The following is a 24,865-nucleotide window of genomic DNA, read 5'->3' on the forward strand; positions in this document are numbered from 1 at the left end:
ACTACGGTACCGGAATGGAAAGCTCCGCAAGCTCTCGCGCAACGCGACGCCAGAGCCTCCATTCTCGTCTGCCGAGCGCGCCACGGTCGATTCCGCGGATTACACTTCGGGGCCGGATGCTGCGAAAGCGTGCCAGCCAGCTAGAGTTTCTCCGTCGACCCGCAAGCACGACAGGCTCGCTTAAACTTGGTTTTCATGATGATATACTGAGAAATTCTCTACCGATGATTCGAAAGCTCGAAAAATTTAAAATTATTTTTCCATCAACAGCATCTTAAAAGAGTGAAGTTTAATGACATTAGGATTTGTAGTCATTGTTTAATTGATATGCAATCAATTTTGCATCTTCTAAAGAGATTCAACTAATGACACATCAGGAAACCCCTTAGAATCATTGTTTTTTCGAATAACATGAATATTGTTGCTATTAAACTATATTGTTTCAAACTCTTAATAATTATATTGAAAATTTTATATTGCGAGGAGAAGTGACAAATTACTGGTTGATCGTTTTAAGTCAAGTGCGACTTAACGCGGCATAAATACAATGGAGGCGCTCCGAATCTCGCAAAATCGCTGGGTCATCAAGCGTAACCCGGCCTCGTAAGCTGGAATGTCTGGAAAGCTCGAACATCGTCGAAACGCGCCGCGCAGACTCGTGGGGACGCGGGAAGAAAGGGATAGCCGGCTATCGATTCAGTTTTGCCAACAGATGGACCATTTCGCTGGTGACTTTAGAATCGTCTAGGGACTTGTCAAGGAATGTTTCGCGTCGATCCTTACACGCGGGAACCTTGTAGATGGATGTCCTGTTGAAGGACGCGCGAATCGAAACGTGCCGAATAAACTCGCGTCGCTCGAGCAAGAGAGCTCTGAGAGCTTTCGAGCTTTACGCCAAGGACCGCTAATTGGGGTTGCTCGATTGCGTCTGGTATTCCACGCTGTCTTCCGGCCGAGTTCTTGAGACTAATTAATCTCACGCGTGACTAGCTCATTCGAGCAGGAAAGATCATTTGCCAAGTTTTGTACTGAAAATGTGTCATTATTTTATTATACTAAAATTACCTAAAGTATTTAGATTTTATGAAAATTATATTATTAGTTAAAATTAATACATTTCTGCTCCGTTTAATTTAAAGCGGGGTGGGAAGAAACTCTCATGTATTCTTAAGCCTAAAATGTATTCTTAAATCTAAAAATCCAATTTTTAAATCGCTCTTTGAAGTTTATAGGAAATAATTTTTTTAGAATAAGTTCTTTCGTTGATATTCGCTTTTTCTCATCCTGCTCTTTCAACTCGAAGCTTCGGAGATCCCAAGAGAAGCATAATATTTTTGTTGCATTAGACTAAACGAGGATGGAGTAAACGCTCAGTAGTGAAAAACACTTTTTTGACACGCGGAGGTTCAGTTGCACCTGCAGCGGACAATGTTGTTCACGACTATTGACACTGTAATTTGGGGTACAATGTTGTGGTTGATGCGTTGACACGCTTGTACACGACTCGATATTCGTAACTTGACACTTTGGTGAGTGCGAAAATTCAACAATATCGTCGAAACAACGAGAGAACGCGAAGGATCGTAAAATAATAAAGTTTCAGGGAATTTGAAATTTCAGATGATGGAATTTATGAAACGTTAAATAAATTTTAACATTTAAGGCAGAAATATCGACACTAAAACAAGATTTTCGTCAATATTAATTATAGCAATCCTATTAATTAATTATAATATATAATTTATATATTATTAAAGTCTTTACTCTTCACAAGTTTGATAAATATAGAAATATTTGGTTTTTTAATTTTTTAAAAATATTCAGGGATATAAAAAATTATGTAGTAGCAAATCTGTATAATAATTGTCTCTCTCAATATAATGTTCAATAACTGAAAAGTCTGACGATAAGATAAAATCTATCGCTTTTTTATTTTTTCATAAAACTATAATATTTTAATACGAGAGCGAGCTTTTCAGGGGACGAGTAACAATTTTTTTCTCGATAAATTTGAATCTCGCAGTGTATATAAAATAAAACTAGTAACTATTGTCGAGAGCTAAAAAAAAATTTCTTTTTATATATAATACAGGAGAAATTATAAAATTTACTGTGGAGCAGAAACACTTTGGCGAACCGTCTATTTTCTTTTAAACGAATTAGGATCTTTACTGTCTTCGTTACATTCGACGTGCAAAATGATGTAATTTTCACGTACATGCGGGATGTAGAGAGTATATTCTCTCCTTACTGGATTTAACACTTATATTAATCATGCTCAAAGTGCTACACGTTCAGCGTAATTCAACGGACCGAAACGGAGTAAACGGAGCAAGCTGAGAATGATATACTCGTGCTCCGCTGGTCCTTTTTCAGGCCTCTATTGTGATCTCGCCGTGGCCCAAAATTCGGAGATATATCAGCGAGGAGATTCCATCCTGCTCTCCACCAGCATGCGGCACTTTTTCAACGTACGTGGGATTCAGTAAAAAAGTTTCCCGCCGGGAACTACTAATTTCGTTAACGGCCGAGTCCTCGAGTTCTTTTGCACGTGAATGAAATTTATTCTGCGATAAGATCCGCGAAAGACTTTTAGATACCGCGGCGTGTTGCGCCTCTGTGTGCACGTATTCCGATTTCAGATTCGCTTGTATAATAAATTAATTATCCGTCCGATCGCATTTTCCAAAGAGATGTTGCTCTCCAGGGATTCTCCTAAATTCGTAAAAATTGGAGGAAAAATAAAATCTTGAGAGAGAAGATGAAAAAATCTATTCGAAAGAAATTATTTCGATTGTAATCTTGCCAAGTTCCGACATTGAAGAATTCGATTATCGCGAAACCGAGAGGATACTCGGAAGAGTCCGAAGGGATTTCAAAGGATTCAAGGATCTAGAGGAAAAAAAGCCTTGAACTCTGAGGACCCAATCCATTTCGGACGCATTCAACCCGCTCTAATCCCCCGGAAGATGAATCGTCCTGCTGGGAGGCAGGATGCAGACGTCACTGATGTCGTCCAAATGCACGAAAAGAAAACGCCTCGTCGTGTCTCGTCCCCTCGACCGAGCCGTGCTCTTTGTCAACCAGAAGAGCCGACAGCTTCTCTCACTCGGCCGGTTTTGGCTGCGGAAATGACAGGCGGGGGAGACAAAATTCAATTCGCGGCGAAACGCGACTTGAAGACGCGCCTTGAAGAGGTCGGTTAACCGGAAACCGTAGCCTCTCTCGGTCGATGCTCTTAATAAGAACATTCGCCAAGTGCCGCGAGAAACTCTCTAAAGCCCGCGTAATCGGATCGCAGAATAATGGGCGTCTGCGAAGCCTACTGTAAGCGATCCCTCAATAATTTAAGACGATGTTCTCGGGTTTTGCGAAATGATACTAATAAGCTAAACTTCAAAAGATGTTTTGATCCAGAGTTCTTCGAAGACGCGCAATCCTATTAATAGCATCTAAATTTCCGACTTGGGGATATATATTTAACACTTCCATTATACAAAGCCTATTATCATAAATTAATTTTAGAACACTTTTTTTTACATCTTCTCTTTCAATCTTTAATATAAGGGTATTTAAAAAAAGATGTCACAGATATTTTACCTATTTAAATTACTAACAAAAGATATATATTATTTTTATATTATTTACATATGTAAAAATAAAAATTAGTGCAGTTTCATGATCAAAATATAAAATGGACTCTGTTGTTTAAGATTTTTTGCTTATCTATAGGAGCTTAGTAGCTGGATAAAATATCCGATTTTTTTCTTTTAACATCTCCAATATACATCTTCGTTATTACAGTTTTGATTAGCAAACGTAATGATATGGATATTGATTGCACATACGTATATATCTGGACGCACAGTCTCTCGCTCTCTTTTGAAATATTAGAGAATGAAGAATGACATATATATATACATACGAAAATTGAGAATGCTAATGCACAATTTACACGTTGAGTAGTCGAGCAATCAACTTTATCGTCACACGTCGCCATCAAGCATACTATAAAGGATCGTCGAGTAATTTTCAGCGACCGATGTCGAAAGATTTTCGCTCTAACGAGCCGCGAACGTAGAGGTAGAATCGCATTCTCGTGTCTCGCAACAACCGGCAATGCCGAATTGCATTCTTCTCTCGCGCTGCCTTTCCCACTTCTGCCAAAGTGAAAATCGAGTGAAAAGAAGCGCAGACGAGAAGATTCGATTTACTTCACAGATGGAAATGAAGATCCACAAAGACTGGCCGATGCGAATCAGCGGACGTTCAAAGAAAAGCTTGCTCGGGGTGAGTTTATTTCAGCTCGCTCTTTCTATAACATGTAAATATTATTTTGTACCATATAAAAATTACGAGATAATTGTATTGGTTTACTCAAACTGAAAGATTCGAGAAAAAGGAAAGAGTCAAGAGACGTCGATTCGCTTATGAATAGAATAATTTTAAAAAATTAGATAAACTAAAGTTGTAAAAGAATCTAAGAATGAAAAGAATTTTAAATATTACATAATTTTTAAGTGTTGTAGTTAGTTTAAAAGAATCTTAGAAATCTCGATAATTTATTGAGGAAATTTTCGATATAGTAAATGATTAAAGCGTATGAACAATTTTATTTTGTGCCTAATGCAAGAAATTTAGTTGTCAAATGATAAAAATTGATTTCTTCTAAGTTTTAGTTATTTTGAAAAAATTTCCGATTTATTAATTAATAATTTATTAAATATTATTAACGTATATGGACAATTTTATTTCGTGCCTAATGCAAAAAAATTGGGTTGTCAAATGATAAAAATTAATCTTTTGTAAGTTTGAATTATTTTAATAGAATTTTAGAAATTTCGATAATTTAAGAAAATTTTCGACTTAATCATTAATAATTATTAATGTGTAAGAATTTTCTTTTGTGCGCCTAATGCAAAAAATTTGGCCGTCAAATGGTAAAAATTGATCTCTTGTAATGACATTATGGCGCACATGTACTTTTTTATTGGATTTGGGTCGGCAGGCCGCAAGTTGCCATCGCGTGTCGCCACGACGACAGACAATTTTCAACTTCGATCGCCCCTGGCGTCTGTCGAACAGATAGAAACATTAATGAAGTTATCCTTCGTAACTTTCTTAATAAAGAATTATTGAGCCTGCGTTATAGTTAGTTACGTCGCCTTTTTAAGTATGTATAGCCTCTGTGTTATATATTCGACGAAAGTTTCTTGAAAAAAATTTTAAATGATCAATAATTTATTAATAAACACAGTGTTGCGTAAAGTATTTTAACTTTTAGATATTATAAAATAGAGTCCATTCACTCGTCATATTATACCTTTAGCATGGATATAAAATTGGAAGCATCTATTTTTTATTAAAATATATTTAAAATATATAAAATTTATTAAAAATATATTTGAAAATTTAAGGAAAGAAATTAATTATTTAATGCATTCTTAATGTGAAATTTTCTCGAATATCGATGCGTCATTTTTAAATTAATTTTTCTTATTTATACGATAAGAGAAGCTAAATAAATGTATTTGACGAGAGAATAAAAGAAAAGATATGCAAAATTATCGGATAAAAAACTTGATAAATATCAGATCGCATCATTAGACGGCGCATTTCAGACGACGTCGACTTGGAATTGTTTTCTTATGGATCACAACTATTTTAAGATAAAATCAAGTTTCCATCTAGAGATATTTTCTTTAGGTCTGTTTTTCATCTGTTTGATTCAAGAAACGTACCAGGATCTTTCTTTGGATCTTTAAATGTTGACCTTGGGGTCCCCATTCAATTTTAAATCTTTTCGAAACCTAAAGTCTTTGAACTGTAGAATTTTTCCACAGTTATTTTACAATGCTTTTTCTACTTAAAGTTTAAAGGTCTCTCTAGGATCCTCCAAGATTTTTTCCCAATTGTTCCTTTTAAATTGTAATAAATATTGTTCTTGAAAATTTACTTCTAAAGCACATATAAAATTGAAATCCTCGGCTTCAATCTCCAAACAGTACCAACAATCACCAAATCTCGTCAATGTAATCTTCCACAACTGGCTGAGAGACGTTGCTTGCGGTCTCCTCGATTATTGTCATTTCCACCGAGCGAACCATTGTCGTTTATTTCCTTCGCGCAGATTGAACATGAAAGAGAGGGATCGTTTACAGAGATACACAAGGCACTCCTTTTCCAACCACACGCCATGCCATTGATTAACATTGCGTGCGTACAACTAACGCGAATTGTATTTGAAAAGAATACCATTGGGGCTTCAACCAAGATAGACTCCATTCTGAGCTAAAACACTATCGAGATGCATCGATCAAGATATGTAATGCATTGTCGAACATTCCAAAAAGGTGTATCACGATTGGTCTCACGTGTAACAATCATCCCCTATTAATGAAAGCCCTCTTTTTGAAAAGCAGTATATTTCCCAATTCTCCTAATATCCATACATCCTAATTAAAGTGAGGCGTTACTTAGGGATATACCTCGTGTACTCATTTCGAAATCTAATTAATCTGACATCGCGCTCAGTAGCTCTACCTCTCTCATAGGGTAGTATACATACAATACAATGTATTCTAACTGCCAAGTAGCTGGCATTGTCTCGGAAACAATGGCCGCCAGTGGAAATGGACGGGCCGACCTTGTCCCGCGGGCAGGCAGCCGGTGCAAATTTATTAATTGGTTCAGACGGGGAAGACGAAATTATGTATCTACGCATTCGGGCTTCACCTCCGACACGTCGCTCGGGGCATAATAATGAGGTTGCCGCACGGGTTCGTGCTTAATCGCTGATTATCGTACGATAATTAGACGCGCATGCCGTAGATAATCATATGGAAATTATCCCTTTCATCGACGTCGGTGCAACTTATGCGCGATTGTAACTACAAAAGGCTTAGATCATCGGGATTTGTCATAACGCCATTATCTAACTTATTGCCCAATTGTTTCTAATTATCTTTAAGCATTATTATTTTTTTGCGTAGATTTTAATTAAATTTTTATCGCGCGATTTTAATTAGATTTTACTTCATTTTATATAATTTTATTTTTTATTATAAAATTTATTTTTTATTTTTTTTATTTTGCTGGATTAAAACGCAGATATTTAATTCAAAGGAAGAGATAACAATTAATCAAATAAAGTTTTACTCGATGATTGACATATTTTGTAATTAATCACAAGCAAGCATAGCGTTTGCTCTCTAAGAGAAAAGATAGAAAGAGAGATTTATTCTAACACCATTATCTAACTTATTGTTTAATTGATTCTACAATAATTATTTTAATTCTTCAATCATTATTTTTAAGCACAAGACTTTTAATTAAATTTTATTGCGCGTTTATTTAATTTTGCTGGGCCAAAACACAGATTTTATACTCAAAAGGAGAGTTAATTAAAAATCTTTCTCTCGATGATTGACATATTTTTTCATTACGCTTTGTGATTAATTATTCCGTTTGCTGAAGAAATCAGCTTCTTCAACGTATATTGTTGATCTCTGACAAAATCATCTTTACATAGAAAACGCGAAGAAGAAAATCTGAAACTTGTTGTTTAGACGTTATGAAGATCTCTCCGCGAGAAAAGATAGAGAGGAAGGGAGGTTCGCTCTATTTCTCATTATTATTCTACAGAAATCTCAACTCGATTCCGGCGACGTGTCTGGAAGACGGGCTTTTGTTCCCTCCGTTACTTCTGATAGTATATCATTCCGACAATGGGTCACGCGGTGTCACGCACCTGTCACGGCGACTGCAAGACGACGCGACGCTTCGTTGTGCGCGCTGGATGATTACTGGTTACACGCTGTCGCATAAGGCAGAGAGACAACACTGGCATCTAAACGCCAACTTAGAGATGCATACTCCAGCTCCGCGGATATATGACCGAGTTATCGCTGTCAGAGATTGCACGTGTCTCGCAATTCGCAAAACTGATGACAGCGCGAAATCCGTATATATATTTGACGAATAATTCGATCGAGAAAATTTCTCGCGAACAAACTCAAAAATTCAAATTTTCATGGAACTTTGCATAAATAGATGAATTTAGAGAAATTTTTAGTTGCAGTCCAAAAACGATTCTAAGGGGTGAAATCATCCTTTAAAATATATAGAGCGGGTTTTTGCACAATTTCTCGGTATATAGTTTCATAAGTATTTGAGATTAAATGTTTTATACAACAGTTTTATGAGGAAAATATAATTTTTGAAAAGAAATTTTTTAAAAATTTTATTAATATGATTAAATAGAGGTTCTTACCATTAAACAAATTTTTGTATAAAATATTTCTTGATATCTATAATATTTTTCGAAATATATTTTAAAAAATTGCTTTATATATGAGAAGTGATTTCATCCCTTAGAATCATTTTTGTAACGTAATTAATAATTTCTAAATTCATCTATTTACTCTTCTACTAGTATGTAAAGTTTCATCAAAATCGGAATTTTTGGATTTGCGAAATTTCGTTGTCAATCGACTTGAAGCTCGATTTTTTCTTCACGATAAAATAAAAGGCGATTACTTTCTTGCAATATTTATCTCTAATATCGTCGAAACTTTTTAATTTTCATATGCATTGTTATATAGAAATCATATATCATATTATTATTATATTATCTTTACTCTCCCTTTTCCCCTCTCTTTCTTTCTCTTTCTATATACTTTTCTCGTAATATTTCATAAACAAGAGACCCTATAAGAATTTGTATAAAAATTCGTGAAAATTCGCAAGTTTCACCGACTGTCAAAACACTCGCACCGTCATTTTTCCGCTCCTTCAACCATGATCGGGGAGCAAAGCTTTCGAACGAGGATCGAGATGAACGAATCGCGTAGAACGAGATGAAATGAAAACACGAGAAAAGGAGGCTAAAGTGATGGCAGGCACGGGAGATAAAGACCGACTGGTTGCGGGAGAGAGAGGGAAAGGGTTCGCGCGAAAATGCCATTTTCCTCTCCACGTGGCGACGCGAGAGACGACGGTTTCGAGGCGAAGAGAATCCCATTACTCCGGCGAACTCGGAAAATCAATTCGATTCCCCGCCGGTAATATAAGTGAGAATTCGCCAACCACTTTGTCCCGATTCGCCTCCCGCCGTTTCACGGCCGCCGCATCCAGGCGACTTATATAGAGCCTCGCTTCACTTAATAACAAAGTTTGCGGGACGCATGTAAAGTCGCGGGGATACATGGTGCAGCGTCTAGGCGTAAAGGGATGATAAATCGCGAGGAGGAACTTATTCTCTCATTCCCGGGCTTTTCTGCTGGAAAAGTACGAAAAACATATATTTTCATCGTATATATATATATATATATATATATATATATATATATATATATGTATAAACTTATATACGCGTATAAAGGCGTTTTGAAAATTATATTAACAACTAGCGGATTATCGCGTCTAATTGATCGTATATCTAAAATTGATTTAAATTTCATCGACAACTGCTTACAATTAAATCTGGACAATTTTGACAGCTCACGAGCATGTAATGCGGTTTACTTAACAGGCTGAAATCTTATTGTCTTGAACATCGACGGTATTAATATTTACACGATACGCATATTATATTATGCATTTGATCTGTTGTGTACTAGCATAGTTTTAATTAGTCGTAGAAAAATAGTAGAATTAATAATAACGGTAATAAAAAAAGTTATTATAGAGTCGCTAAAATGCAACGTCTAGCGCTCTGAAATAGTAATAAATAACGCTAATTTTAAGGAAAGTATAATAATTGTTCCATTGTTTTACGAATTTGTGATGTCATAATTTTTTTCCTTTGACTCTTATATCATCGCATTAAATGCTATAAATAAGAAAGTATTTTTAAAAAAGTTGAGTGAGAAGATTATTTTTCTATTGTAAATGCTTGATGACGAAAAAACTCGGGATAATTGGATCGGCATCTGATCGGGACATTCGACGTGAGATTCCGAATCTACATTCGCGGCAGATAGGACGCGAGTGGCTCGAGCCAATTATTTCTTGCTCGCCGGCTTGCGTTTGATCGTCCCGGTATTCGAGTTGCTGGAATTGCCGTTGCTGGTGGACGACGAGTCCGTGCTGGGGGTCTTCTCGCTCCTCGGCATCATCATCGGCGTCGGTATGGACGACCTGACGGCGTCGTTGCACGTCGACGGTGGATTCGTGATTTTACCGGGGCTCGTCGTCGTCGTGTCTGCCCTAGACGCGACTTCCGCTCTCTCTACGACGTAAGACGGCCTTTCAATCCCGGTCTGCTCCTCCCGCCTGCGCGAAAACGACGGTATCCTCGTAACCCTCGGCTTCTCCCTCAGGGAAGGTTTCTCCCTCAGCTCCAGCGCCCTGTCTCGCTCGCTGTTCTGACAATTCTGCTGTTCCGGGGACGGTATGGCTGACACCTTCGGTATATTCCTCTGATCCCGGCTTCTCGGCAGACTCGCCGTCGGCTTTATGATGATCTTCGGCTGTTTCAAGGTACCCGTCGAGGCGCTGGAACTCTTCGGCTCCCGAGCCGTGATGATTATCCGTGGTTCCCTCCTCTCCGCCGGCGAGGAATCGTCCGGCCTGTCCGAGGACGATCCCCCATCTCGTGGCGGATCACTCGGTACCTGATTGACAGATTCGTGCACTTGGAAACTTCTCTTGTCGTCCTCGGACGCCGGTGTCGACGAGATTGACAAGCTCGGGTATTGATTGGCCTGGTATGGATTAACCGTTCTCGGCGTGATCACGATCTTGGGTTGCGCCATCGCGTCCCTCTCGTTCCCGCCTACCACGATTTGCGGTTCAGACGCCGTGGACGTCATTACGGCCAGCGGCTCGCTCGGCTTGTACCAATTGGGATTGCCCGCTTCTAAGAGGGCGGCCGATTTCCCGATATCCTCGTCGACGCTGTGAGAGGTCGGCGAGAAGCGATACTGATGGCCTCCGTGAAGCGGACACTTTGGATTAGCGTAAATGGTGTCTACGCTTCCGCTAGGCTGGACACTTCGGCTCTCCTCCAAGGAATCTATTATATTGGGATCGGAGTTATTTTTACCGGAATCCTGTCTCTTCAGCAGCGGACCCACGTGCAGGTTCGTCGTGATCGGCTCGTTTTCGCTCTGATTTTCGCTCTCCTCGGCGAAGAACGCGCTCTTCTCAAGGCTCTTCGAGGCTCCAAATATCCTGGGAGGTGGTAACGGCGGTTGATTCGAAAAGAAATTCATTCGATTTCCGCTCTTGCAGTCTTTCAACGAATTCGCGTGCTGTTTGGGCAAAAAGAGGCTACTCGGCGCCGGCAGTGATCGTCTCTTCTCTATGTCCGGTAGTACCTTGGGATAGTTTCGGCGTTTGATCGTCTGCAGAGCTTCCTCGGGGCTGATGCACTCTCTCTCGACGATTGGTTCCCGACACGTGACATTTACGTCGCTCGTACCGAAGGTCGTCAAAATCGGTCCGGTCTTTATGTAGATCTCCTCGCCGGGAGGAGGATTCTCGTACTTTGATTGATTGGACGATGGCGCCTCGTTTGTCCCTGGACCGAGACGAGGCAGACGAGACTTGAGCTTGGGATTGATCTTAGCGTACAGGCTATTCGAGCTTCCTGCATCGGACTCGTGGATCCTGGGACTGGAGAAATTCGGCATCGTCGTCTTCAGGACGTTCTCCATCGGAAGAGGATCGCTTCTAGAGTGATGATGCTCGATGACGATCACCTCGGGTGTCATTAACTGATCCGCGATCGGCTCGTATTCGTTCGACATTTCGATGCTCCTCGCTAACTCGATCGGCACTTGATTCAGGATGGACTCTGTTCTGGTAGCTGGAGTTGCATCGATCGCCACGGAGATTTTCGGCAGCTTCGACTTCTTTCCAGGACGCACAACTAGCGCCGGACTCTCGTCGTAGATCGGTTCATCCTGTTTCTCTTTCAGCGTCTCTTCTATTATACGTTGCTTCTCTTCTTGCTGCTGCTTGTTCAGCTTCTCCTGATGCTCCTTCTGCAACGTTTCTCGCGTTTTGCGCAGAAACCTCGGTGAACATCTGTACGAACAAAGCAAAACCAAAAGATTCGATTAATGTTACAAATATTCCCGAAGAAAGTGTTTTACTAATTAATATATTGCGAAAAAGTCTTCAAAAATGTAAAATTCACTATTCTTATAAATTAAATGTAAAACTTAAGTTTTGCCTATAATATAAAGAAGACAGCAATTAAGTAATTTTTCTTATTTAATTAATATTTAATTAATATTTAATTAAAATTCGTAATAAAAAGTAATTTGGAAAATAATCAGCATTGTCGGAAAACATTTGGTTAATAAATGATATTTTTGCTGAAGAAAAAATTGTCGCGCAATTTAATGTGACATTATATGTCAAATAATATCGTTATTTAAATTTAATATAAAATTTAAACTTAATATTATTAATATCATCCATTTTTATTGATAGCAACTAATTATTATCGAGAATTATTGTCAATCGCGCAGTATTTCCATTTCGTAAATGAAAGGTACGTATTAATTTTGCAACTTGATGACGACCAATAATAATAATAATTACACTTTCACGCTTCCGAAAATTAATTAATTTAATCTTGTATATTACATCAACAAACGAGAAGTTACTTCTTGACAAAAGCATTCGTTTAATAATACACATTTATTTATTTGTTTCGCGTGCTATAATGCACACATTAATGATATATGTATATACATCTATTTATTTATTTAGTAACAATGATGCATATTTATAATCAAGCATATTTTAAATATATGATTTTACGATGCCTATTATATATCACTGTCATATTAACAGACCGAAACGTAATACATGTCGCAGTGATGAGCAGTGGAAAAATATAAATATATATATTCTGTTTAATATAACTCACATATGTGCGCGGAAAAAAAATGTTTTCGCCGTCCGAAAAAAAAAGAGTAAACGAAAATAATTTAAAAAATTTATTACGCAATTTATACGTGATACAAAATATTTTGCGAAGTTATTTATTTTTATCGTACCGTTTTATATAAAATTTCCTCTAAATTGTATTTTTTTTACCGTTCTTATTTTTATTTTAATCAGCGCAGCAGCAGCACAACGCCAACACGGGGTACGGGGTATTGTTGACGATATTATTTGCAAATCAAATATTGCTTGCTAAATGACGAGAGAGACAAAAGTTGCGCTCTAACGAGTTCAATTAACTTTGTAGGGTAGCACTTGTCAACCTTTTTTGCGAGTCAATACACCTAACGAAATATTCGAACGGCGAAAGAGAGAAAGAGAAAACACAATTCTCTGATTTGAGTGATACGGGCCACGTCTCAAAGCAACCACTCTTTAAACGGGGGGATCCTTAATTGGATTACTGGGTCGCTCAACCCTCACCGCGATCGACGAATTTGCGAGGGTAAGCGTTCTCCGAGTATCTTCGGTTCTTCGCAATTAGGGAAGACGTACAAATCGAATTTGAAACGTCGACTGCTGTATCGAGAACAGCCCGCGGTACAATGACAGAGTGATAAAGAATTCGATACAAAATATTTAATCCGCTCGAAAAAATATTTCATTCTATTTTGACTTAAAAATGTAAATTTTAAAATTGGAAAATGTAAATCTTGAAATTCCAGCAAGACAGGAAATTTTAAATCTTCTAAAAAATATATTTAAATAATTTATTGCCTTATAAAGCAGTCTCACAATAAAATAATTCAACGATTCCAATGAATAAATAAATTATATCCTTTGTTGGAATTAATAAATTATGCCAAATTTCATTCTTTGTTCAAATTAAATTAGAAACGTTGACTGTTTTATCGAAAATAATGTCAGAGTGACAAAGAATTTAATATCTAGAAATTAATCAATCTCCGTTCAAAACAAGAATTTTATTTTATTTGACTTGAAAATGTAAATCTCGAAACGACATTTCTGATCTTGAAAAAGTCTTTGAATAATTAATCGCCTGATAAAGCAGTCTCACATAATAAAAGAGTCTAAAATAAAATAATTGAATAATTCCAACAAATGAATAAATTATGCTAAATTTTTGTTACCCATTATTTTACAATAATTTTATTTTAACGAGAAAATTCACATTAAATCATGAATGTAATATCCGCGAATATAATATATGCATTAAAATGCTTTTTTTTTAACCTTTCGAAAAATTCTAGGATAAAGATAACAGGAGTACAGATTAGTTATTGTTACTTGAAACTTTATTTCCTCCGAGCCTTTCACTGACCTGTGCACAATCTCCTGTTGAATCCACTCTCTGACCTTGATGTGAGTGTCAATAGTGGAGCTGGAGTTTTGCCTCGACAGTTTCGATCTGCGTCCAAAGTTGGAGTTGTTGTCGTACGCCTTGTCATTCTTTATCACGTCGTTCAGATCTGGCTTGCTATCGCTTTTGTAGCCCAGCTGGCCATAATGGTTCTCGTGCTTATCAGTCTTCGACCTCTTGACAGAGTCGTCTTTCTTCTCGCTGGTTCGCCTCTTCAACGACTTCTCCTTCTTCCTTACGCTCTGCTTTTTATAGTAGATGTACAGGAAGGCCGTAAAGTTTATCAGTATGAACACCACGAAGAAGACAATCACCATCATCATCGTCGACGAGCTTTTCAACATGTCGGTCTCTGTCGTAGATCCCTGCCCGATACTTCCATCCGTCGTAACCGCGATTGAAAATGGCTTGTCTGTGTTAGAGCTCGTGCTCGACGGAGTTGTATATCTACAGAAAAAAAATATATACAAATAACTAATACTTTTCCAACAAAGTTTACTCTCGCACATTTTTTTAGCGCACCTTATATAAAATTTTCAATTACAGAGTAAAGAAACTCCTTCGATAGCAAAAATTTCAGATACACGTGTAATTGACTCTTCCGTCAATGCATGATTTTTCACCTTTTCATCAATGCATGGGTACCAATTGTCTGTTTTCGACATACTGTGACAATTTCTTCATTATTCTTTATAACAGCTGCCAGGCATCGAACATTCTTTCCGTAATATTTTAGGAGGTTTCCAGTCAAAATAAAATTCAAAGGGAAAAGTTCTAACATATTTTAAACATTTAACAGTGCTCGGGTATGCGGGTACCCAAAGTTCATTGACAGAAGGGTTAATTAGCCCTGTATCCCTACTACCGACCTGGCACCGTGGCTTTCGTACTTTCGATTTGCGGTACTGTTGGCATATTTGCCGATCCCGTCGGCGAAGTCGAGAATCTGCGGTCGCGGTCCTCTCGATCGTGTCGGGCTCGAGATGTCTTTATTCGGGTGCCTGAGCAGATTGGGCAGGTCCTCATTCCAGAACTGCATCTCCGCCGCGCGATAATGCGTACCTATGTCAGGCGGTATGGCTGCGTGCAAGAGAGAATGTGTGTCGGGTATCGAATAACAATTCGTAGAATTATTAAGGAATTCTTCTTGATTGATAATGACCAAACTTTTGTAGATGTAGGCAAATCACTTTAATCGTGGAGAAATAAGATAAATATATTTGACGACAAATGTTGATGTGGAAAGTTTCCAATTTTGGAAACCTTTTTACATCAAGGTGTACCAGGTGTGACAAGAGATTTTTGCGGACTTACTTAGATTGAAATATGTCTGATTGACGGGATCGTATTCTGGCCACTCGACCTCGTACTGACCCCATTCCTTCAACCCATTAGTCAGGTAGGGATGTTGCTTGACGACATTGGGATTCCTGCGGGATTCGAGTATTTTCCTTGATAAATAATCGCGAGTGATTAATGCGGCGGTAGAAATGCCCAATAACTTTTGTCGGACGGTACAGACCGGCTTGGGATTAATACCGTCAGGAAATTGGAATGCGATATATAGGGTAGAAGATATCGAATAATCCGAAATAATCCACGGGGGATAATTTGATACTGTCTATTGCTGCCTATAAAATTAGTTAAAAATTAACGCGCGATCGGCCATTTTTCGGAGGATTCAATTTTACGGAATTTAAATCTCCGGAATGTTTTGTATTATAAAATCCGACATTTTGTAATTTGAGCGCTTATAAAATCCGAATATCTAGACTGTAGGAATTTTAATTCGACAAACTTTCCTACATGTATATGCATTCGAAATTCCGTAACGTTGTAATCCACCGCAGAATCTCCGGTATTAATTAATCTTTTTCGTAAACGTTTGCCAATTTTAAAAATATAATGCACTACTTGTATGAGTCTGTCTGTGTACACACATCGATGTATCGATAATTCGAACACGCGAGAAAATGATTTTCGAACAAACGCGATACGATTTGATCGATCGACGGTGGGTTTCACGCAGCTGGTGACAAAAAAGAAAAAAGATACGTTCTTCTGTCATTCGTTATCACACACAGACGCTCTCGTACAGATGCTGCGCGTCGTTTATCCTCGCGAAGAGGAGACGCGCCCTTATACGGGGCAGATACAGTAGTAGACGCATGAAATATCGATCATGCTCCGCGACGTTTACAAACGCGTAACGTTTACCGCGTTAAATCTAAATACCGTGTGTTTTGCTTAATTGCACCGACCTAGTTCCCCCTCGAGTTCCATCGTTTATCCCATTGTATAATGCATAAATAAACTCTAGTCAAACCATATGTTCAAAGCTGTATCTGACAAAAAATTGCGTGGACGCGATGCGAAATGCGGTTTTGCATTTTCGCAGCAAAATGGATATATAAATATTCTGTGAAAAAAGCATATAGATATACATTTCACAATTATATTGCGGAAACTAAATTCTGTTGCAAGAGAAGGAATTTAATCTTCTAATGAATCATCAAGACTACCAAAGTTAGCGATATATTAATAATTTACGAGATTCTATTATTTTTAGTAATATAAATTTTATACGCAGTGTCATGTTTTTTATATCTATATAAAAAACGAAATAATAAAATCTTACTTCTTTTAAATATTTTAATTATAAGTCATGAAAGAAATTTTTACTATTCTTTCAGAATGTACATACATACAAATAGATGTAAAAGAGAAGAATATAGAAAAAAAGTTGCTTTACCGTTCAAAGAATATTTAAACAAATTTAGACATTAAAAGTATTTAATACAGTTAGAGATTCAGAAATATAACTTTAAAAATATGTTTAATAAAGTATAAGCAATATAAAGGGTAAATATAGTGTTTTAATAACCTCAATTTTGTCACATTTTATTTTATATTTTATTTTATTTTAAATAATGAAAATTATATGGTTGAATAATGTCAAAGTTTAAAATTTGCATTATAATTTTGTCGATGTATTAATAACAATATTCATCAAAAATATTAAAAATACATTAAGTAAATTTAGTATAATTAATATGCTTCAATTCTATTTCGATATAAATTCTAATATTTTTGTTTTACAAGTCAAATAATCGTATATTTTATTATAATTAATTATGTAAAAATTTAAAAGTCCATAGAGAGCTCCAATAAAACTGCAAATTCAATATTCTTAGTCATACAGAGATTTGCTTTTATATTTATAATATAATTTAACGTTGAATTGTGATTTAAACGATTTTATCGAAATAAATTTTTAATATAATTAGAAATTCGATATACCTCGGTTTAAACAAAAGTGGCTTTGTATCACGAGAACATTGGGCTTGTTCGGCCGAATAATATGAAATGTTTTGCTGGGTGAAACGAATTGTCGAAATAATTCTACATAATAGCTATAGATAATCTGTTCATCGCGCAAATTAAAACAGCCGATTCGCCGGATCGTTAATTTGACAATATCGAGTATCAACATAACAAGCGTCAAATTGTGCCAAGTTAATTTAAGAATGAAACAAAAATGTATACGCGTATTATACATTTACACAAAACGAAAACAAGAAAAAAATTCAACAATTAAATTTTTTTTAATAAACCGTCCGATAGAGTTTATCAGTTTTGTACTTTCACTTTTGTAGGTTTGCTGACATCTCATTCCGTGTTTATCTATTGAGTTTAGGATAATGCGTCAGTTAAAAACATCAAAAACATATGTGTCACTCTTAAAAGGAATCTTGAATCCTTTTTTATGCTTTTAAAATCACTATTACAATATAATTTACTTAAAAAGTGTGCAAGTTAAGTTAAACATTATTGAATTTCTGAATTTTGCGTATTTTCTACATTATTTATTTTATGTGAATACGCATGTTTTTATTTTTATTTTTCAAAATTAATTAATATTTTAATCGACGTTTTAAAATATTTTTTCCTTAAATTTCATCCCCCGAATTTCATTTATCCTTTATATTTGATTCTATATTTTAATATTTTTAAAATTGCGTTTTAAATTAATGTGTCTATAAAGTTTAATTGTTTCCAAATGTACAATACAGAGAAAAATATATATTATCGTTTGGTTTAATTAAACTTTTGAATGTTTAGTTAATTGAAAATCACGTTTCTCCCCCTTCCTGAATACGTTATATTTCCAAGTTTAACTTTAGCAACTAGAAATGTTCGCGTCAACGCCCAACAACAATTGTTCGCCACTATTATTATATACGATCGTTTCTACGCGCGTTTACTGCCGCTCATATATACATTCAACTTTTCATACCAACTTTAATTTAACTTAAATACAGGTACTGCAATTATTCCATACATTATTGTAAAATTATTTGTTTGTGCGTTTATTTTTCTCATTAAACTTGTAATTACCCCGGCTAACTAGACTTCTGTAAATTTTATTCGTATTTTTCAATTAATAACTCTCGTTGCACTAAATGAAACGCAGAACGTTTCTGAAAATGACACAAGGTAATGGCAAGAAGATGAATGCGTTTTAAATATGTTGTTTTCCAATTTTCAAATTAATAAAGCTTTTTAATATTTACATTATCATTTATATTTATATTTATAATTAAATTCTAATTTCACGTGAGTTATGTGAAAAATAAATATTTCGATGTATGTACAAATTGATGCTTAAAAATTTATGGAGGAAAAAAATATATATTTAAATATTTATTTGTAACATAGAGCTTTTTAGTTTCTTCCGCTTAAACCGTATTGGCTTAATGTAAAATTTTTATGAAGGATAAAATATGCACAAAGGATGCTGTATAAGATTTGTCGCTTAATTCCTTTCTTTTTTTTCTCTTTTCTTAACAACTTACCCATTATAGGCAAAGCTGCACCACCAGTTCATAATGGCTTCTGAAAACAGCGTCTCTCGAATGTCGTATCGACCTCGTAAGTCGTACTTGCTGCCGTCCAATGGAACACCCAATACATAAGGCAATTCCTCCCCGTGTACGGTATGTTGATGTTGTTGCTGCAACATAACAAGATCACTGGATGTGCTTTTATACCGACGCATACGTATTTTATCGATACTTCGACGCCACTCGCGTAACTTGAAAATATCGAAGCTTAGATTGTTATCTCCCCTTTCTCTCCTTTCTCCCTTATTTCTCTCTTTTTACATCTTGTAAAACTTCCATTTTTATACTTGTGACATTTTTTGACTTTATTTTATTCTATTAAATTTATTTATTTTATTCCACTAAATCACTAAATATATAAATATATTTTTTATGTACTATATACACGTTTTTTTACAAGGTAAAAATTTACTATCGTTCTCATAAGGCAAATATCTATTTTTATTACGCAAAATAAATACATACGTATTAAAAAAATTTTTGTAATTATTCATTGTATTTATAAATCTTTAATTATAATCAGTGACACATATTTAAGAATTTTTGAATTCCTAAAGTACTGCTGCATTTTTAAAGTTTTGAATATTTTATTATTTAACGTTTCAAATAATATTCACATCACTTAAAATTAATTTAAACGTCAGACTAAAGTTTATCATAAAATTATTTCAACTTATAACACGTCATTTATTTATTTTAGCTATTTTATTATTAGTGTTATTATTATTATTTTAGTGTTATTAATTATTGTTATATAAATATATACAAAATAATGTAAAACAACAAAATGTTTTATATAAATATCACATTTTTCAAATAAATGTTATTTAATTAAGTGTAAAATAATTTTTTAGAGATTATTTTTTTATCAGTGACATTTCTCTTTAGAGTTCTTAAGCCTTCATTAAATTGTTGTCTACAAGCGTTCCTAATATATAGATTTTAGAGTCAACTAAATATGCTTTTTTTTTAACGCGGAAACTCGCTCATCATCAATCCTACCGACAATTTTCAATTGAAATTTCCTCGATGCGAGTTCTCAGATTTATCGCACTCGTAATTATTTTTAGCACGATAAACCGAGCGTATTTACAAACGCGTCAATTTGTAAAGTTCAATAAAGAGTGGAATTTACGAGAACGGATGGAAATTAAAATTCATCGGACTCGTGTTCGTTGCGTACATGTAGGAGTGAGAGAGAGAAGGGGGTGGGACGAGAGAGAGAGGAGGGGAGAGAGAGAGAGAGCTGACATGGGAATGATGTATGCTGCGTGAATCGCTATTTGCAGATTTAAAATCTAATATCCTTGTTGACGCAACGATGGCGTTGTACCCGGAGGTACATTCAATTTAGCGATATTCTCGGTTACTGCATGGTGAGGTCGTTGCCAGGGCGCACGCAACGACGATAAAAATAGTTGGCCGAAATCCAAATGGGTTCGCAACCCGGATTTTTCTTTTCCCCGACTGTATGCGAACATAATGGTCGCCACTAGGTCACACAAACTCGTTCCTTTCGAACTAAGAAAACAGGAACAATGAATACAACGCAAACCAGGTTGAATATTCCAAAAATGCCGGGCGCTATCTTTCGAAATGCCGGCTCATTGATTAATCTGGGAATGATTTTTCGCTCGTAAATTTAATTGGCAGCTATCAGCGTTTTTACCTTCACTCACTGGCGGATTCTGGGGGAGGGGGTTAAATCCCCCCCTTGCAAATTAAAAGAAACAATTTTGCTGAATTTGTTTAAAAAATATAAATAAAGAAAAACAAACATTAAAGAGCTATCGACGTCAGGATCCGCTAGTGTATATATATAAGTAAAAGATACACTGTAAATTATACTCATTACGCATTCAAGGAGTTAAATATAGATTAAGTCAAACATAGGACGAAATGATGAGATAATTTCATTGCACGAAAATAATTTGGCGAAATTCTTTATATCTATATAATATATATTATATAGATATAAAGAATTTCGCCTAATTATTTTTGTGCAACGAAATTATCATCATTTCGTTCTATGTCTGACTTAATCTAAACTTAACTCCTTGAATGCGTAATGAGTATAATTTACAGTGTATCTTATACATACATATTGTTTATATTATATAGATGTAAAGAATTTCGCCTAATTATTTTTGTGCATGAAATTATCTCATTATTCGTCCTATGTCTGACTTAATCTAAACTTAACTCCTTGAATGCGTAATGAGTATAATTTACAGTGTATCTTATACTTTTATATATATATATAATATATATATATATATATATAAAAGTATAAGATACACTGTAAATTATACTCATTACGCATTCAAGGAGTTAAGTTTAGATTAAGTCAGACATACGACGAAATAATGAGATAATTTTGTTGCATGAAAATAATTAGGCGAAATTCTTTATATCTATATAATATACATATATATATATATATATAAAAGTATAAGATACACTGGAAATTATACTCATTACGCATTCAAGGAGTTAAATTTAGATTAAGTCAGACATAGGACGAAATGATGAGATAATTTTGTTGCATGAAAATAATTAGGCGAAATTCTTTATATCTATATAATATACATATATATATATATATATATATATATATAAAAGTATAAGATACACTGGAAATTATACTCATTACGCATTCAAGGAGTTAAATTTAGATTAAGTCAGACATAGGACGAAATGATGAGATAATTTCGTTGCACGAAAATATTTAGGCGAATTTCTTTGTATCTATATTATAATATATAATTTTATAGATATAATATATATTATATAGATATAATATATATTATATATATATTATATAGATATAAAGAATTTCACCTAATTATTTTCGTGCAATGAAATTATCTCATCATTTCGTCCTATGTCTGACTTAATCTAAACTTAACTCCTTGAATGCGTAATGAGTATAATTTACAGTGTATCTTATACTTTTATATATATATGTAATATATATATAATATATATATATATAAATGTATAAGATACACTGTAAATTATACTCATTACGCATTCAAGGAGTTAAGTTTAGATTAAGTCAGACATACGACGAAATAATGAGATAATTTTGTTGCATGAAAATAATTAGGCGAAATTCTTTATATCTATATAATATACATATATATATATATATATATATATATATATATATATGTAAAAGTATAAGATACACTGGAAATTATACTCATTACGCATTCAAGGAGTTAAATTTAGATTAACTGAGACATAGGACGAAATGATGAGATAATTTCGTTGCACGAAAATAATTAGGCGAAATTCTTTATATATCTATATAATATATATATATATATATATATATATATATATATATATATATATACTGACGGATCCTGGGGGAAAACAATTTTGCTGAATTTGTTTAAAAAATATAAATAAAAAAAAACAAACATTAAAGAGCAATCGACGTCGCTGATCCTGGAATAAAAGCCAATCATGAAACCAAAAATATTAAATTAAATAATTTTGCAAACCCCCCCCCCCCATTACTGACGTCAGGATCCGCTAGTGCTTCACTAATATTAAAAATTTTAGTGAAGTTTTAAAAATTAATTTCTGTAAATGTAAAATTGGACAAATATTGATTTATATATAATAAAAGGTTGAAAATTTAAAATTTTGTTAAAAACAACTTAAAAACGTATAAAGTTATTGACAATAGGATTCTTAAAATATCATATATACTTAAAATAAATTCCTAGATTTAATGAGAAGCTATTATTTTAATCTATCTCATTGAAAATTATAGTGATCAAGTTTTAAACATAAAATTCTGTAAATGTGAAATTAAGAGGAAAATATTAATCTAATATAAAAGTTATAAAAATTTACAATTTTTTTTAAAAAGACACTTAAAAGTGTATACAATTATTAACGATAGAATTCTTAAAGTATATCATATACTTTAATAATAAATTCGCGAATCTGTTAATCTAAAGTTTCGTAAAGGAAGGAGAGAATCCACGTATTCTTTCTTTCCCTTTCTCTCTCCATCTCTCTCTAAGCAATCAACACTCCTTACGATCCTCGCAGAAAACCATAGCATATCTTTCTTTCTCCTTTCTTTCGCATTTTAGGGAATTAGAAAAAGTAAATTTCCCATTTCACGCACACGGACACCCACCCACACACAGATTCCTCGATAAAGCGCGGCGATGAGAAATGCTCTTCGTTTTCAGGAGCAATGCTCCGCATCAGGGAACAACAACGTTGCATGAAGCTGCACGAATTGGAGCGTTGAAGGAAGTGCACTTTAACTCATCATCCCCGCCAGAGAGTCCGTCTCTCCCTTCGCGTCTTCTCCTCTTTCTCTCTCTCACTCTTTCTCACTCTCTCCTTCTTATGCGCAACATTTTTCCCGTACCGTGTCGGGTCTCGCTTTGTCGAGAGGCGTCTGAGCCGCGATAATCGATCTTCGTTGTATCGCTGAGAGACCTACTTACGCCAGAGTAGTCTTGCATAGCTTTCGGATGCGAGAAGACGTACATGTAGCTCTTCGGGTTCGCCCTTGAATGCAAATTGGCAGTCATTATTAACGGCGCCACGGTGCCGCTATCCGATAACGCCTCCAGCACCATGTCCCGATTCTTCGTGGCGTACTCTTTCGTGAATCCGTTGGAAAAGTCGCCGTATTGCTCCAGCACTTTCGACAGGATCAGCTCCGGCTCCAGTTCGTGCGTCGCCTGAGGACATATTCTTCATATACTGCGTGGATTCGAGATTCTAAAAATGTGGGGATTCAAAGGTCTGAAGATTCTAAGGGTAAAAAAATTCTGATTGTCCAGTACCTTTTTTCATATACTTTTATAAACCTGAAATATGAAGGATATAAAAAATTTCAAATAAAGTTTGGGGAGCAAATTCTAAAAATCAGCTGCAAAAAATAAAGTTAAAGCTAAATTTAAGAAACTGAATCTGACAATGAGAATAGAGAAGAAGAAAGGTAGAAATCGAGGAATCTAATAATCTGAAGATTTAAAGATTTAATATTCTAAACTTCATTTAGATACTTATTTGATAGATACAAAAAACGAATTGATAAAAAAAAAAATACTTTGGCATGATCTCGCAGGATTTCATCTCGTTGTCCATCAAGCATGCCGTGTAACAGAGCAACTGGTGGCAGGATGTGAAATTTCTCGGACTCGGTCACGCCATACATCAAGTCGAACCTGAAAACAACGTTACGATTCCTCGTGTTTTTAATTTGCTAAATTTTAAAGCATCGCTCGCTCGAAATTTATTTCTATTCCCTGAGATCTACATAAATGCGAGATTCCTTCTGTCGATTCCACCCTCAACATCTAAGAATTTACCCCTTCTGTCAATGCATAATTTTCCAGCTTTCCATCAATGTATGGGTATCCGAATACAAATTACGTGTTTTCGAGCAGCTTTTATAGCAGCTGCTGAGCATCAGACATATTTTAGGAGATCTCGACACATTTTAAACATTTTAAATTGCTTTGAATATCCGGTCATTGACAGAAGGATTAACAAACTTAGGATTAAACCTTCTGTCAATGCATAATGTTCATCTTTCCATCAATGTATAGATACCTGAGTACCAGCTACGTGTTTTTGACACATTGCATAGCGATAATTTTTTTATAACAGTTTGATGCTAGGCATTGAACAT

General features: G+C 35.2%; 1 protein-coding gene across 5 annotated transcripts in view; it reads right to left on the minus strand.

Annotated features, from left to right (window-relative positions):
* Positions 1–9,387: 9,387 nt before the first annotated feature.
* The window catches only part of LOC145945686 (uncharacterized), a 61,247-nt gene continuing 45,769 nt past the window's right edge, over positions 9,388–24,865 (minus strand). For 4 of the 5 annotated variants that reach the window (XM_083054790.1, XM_083054788.1, XM_083054787.1 and 1 more), the window contains exons 8-14: positions 24,281–24,398; positions 23,670–23,909; positions 19,141–19,298; positions 15,599–15,714; positions 15,154–15,364; positions 14,246–14,731; positions 9,388–12,033 (exon numbers count right to left, since the gene is read on the minus strand). In XM_083054790.1, the coding sequence (XP_082910916.1) occupies positions 10,005–12,033; positions 14,246–14,731; positions 15,154–15,364; positions 15,599–15,714; positions 19,141–19,298; positions 23,670–23,909; positions 24,281–24,398 (3,358 nt within the window). In that variant the 3' untranslated portion in view covers positions 9,388–10,004. The remainder of the gene's footprint in view (positions 12,034–14,245; positions 14,732–15,153; positions 15,365–15,598; positions 15,715–19,140; positions 19,299–23,669; positions 23,910–24,280; positions 24,399–24,865) is intronic. The other variant, XM_083054791.1, reaches the window with a different exon arrangement.

The sequence above is a fragment of the Prenolepis imparis genome, unplaced genomic scaffold, assembly GCF_030444845.1.
Source record: "Prenolepis imparis isolate NDT839.2.m4 unplaced genomic scaffold, iyPreImpa1.0 SCAF_14, whole genome shotgun sequence".
In the NCBI taxonomy this organism is placed as follows: Eukaryota; Metazoa; Arthropoda; class Insecta; order Hymenoptera; family Formicidae; genus Prenolepis; species Prenolepis imparis.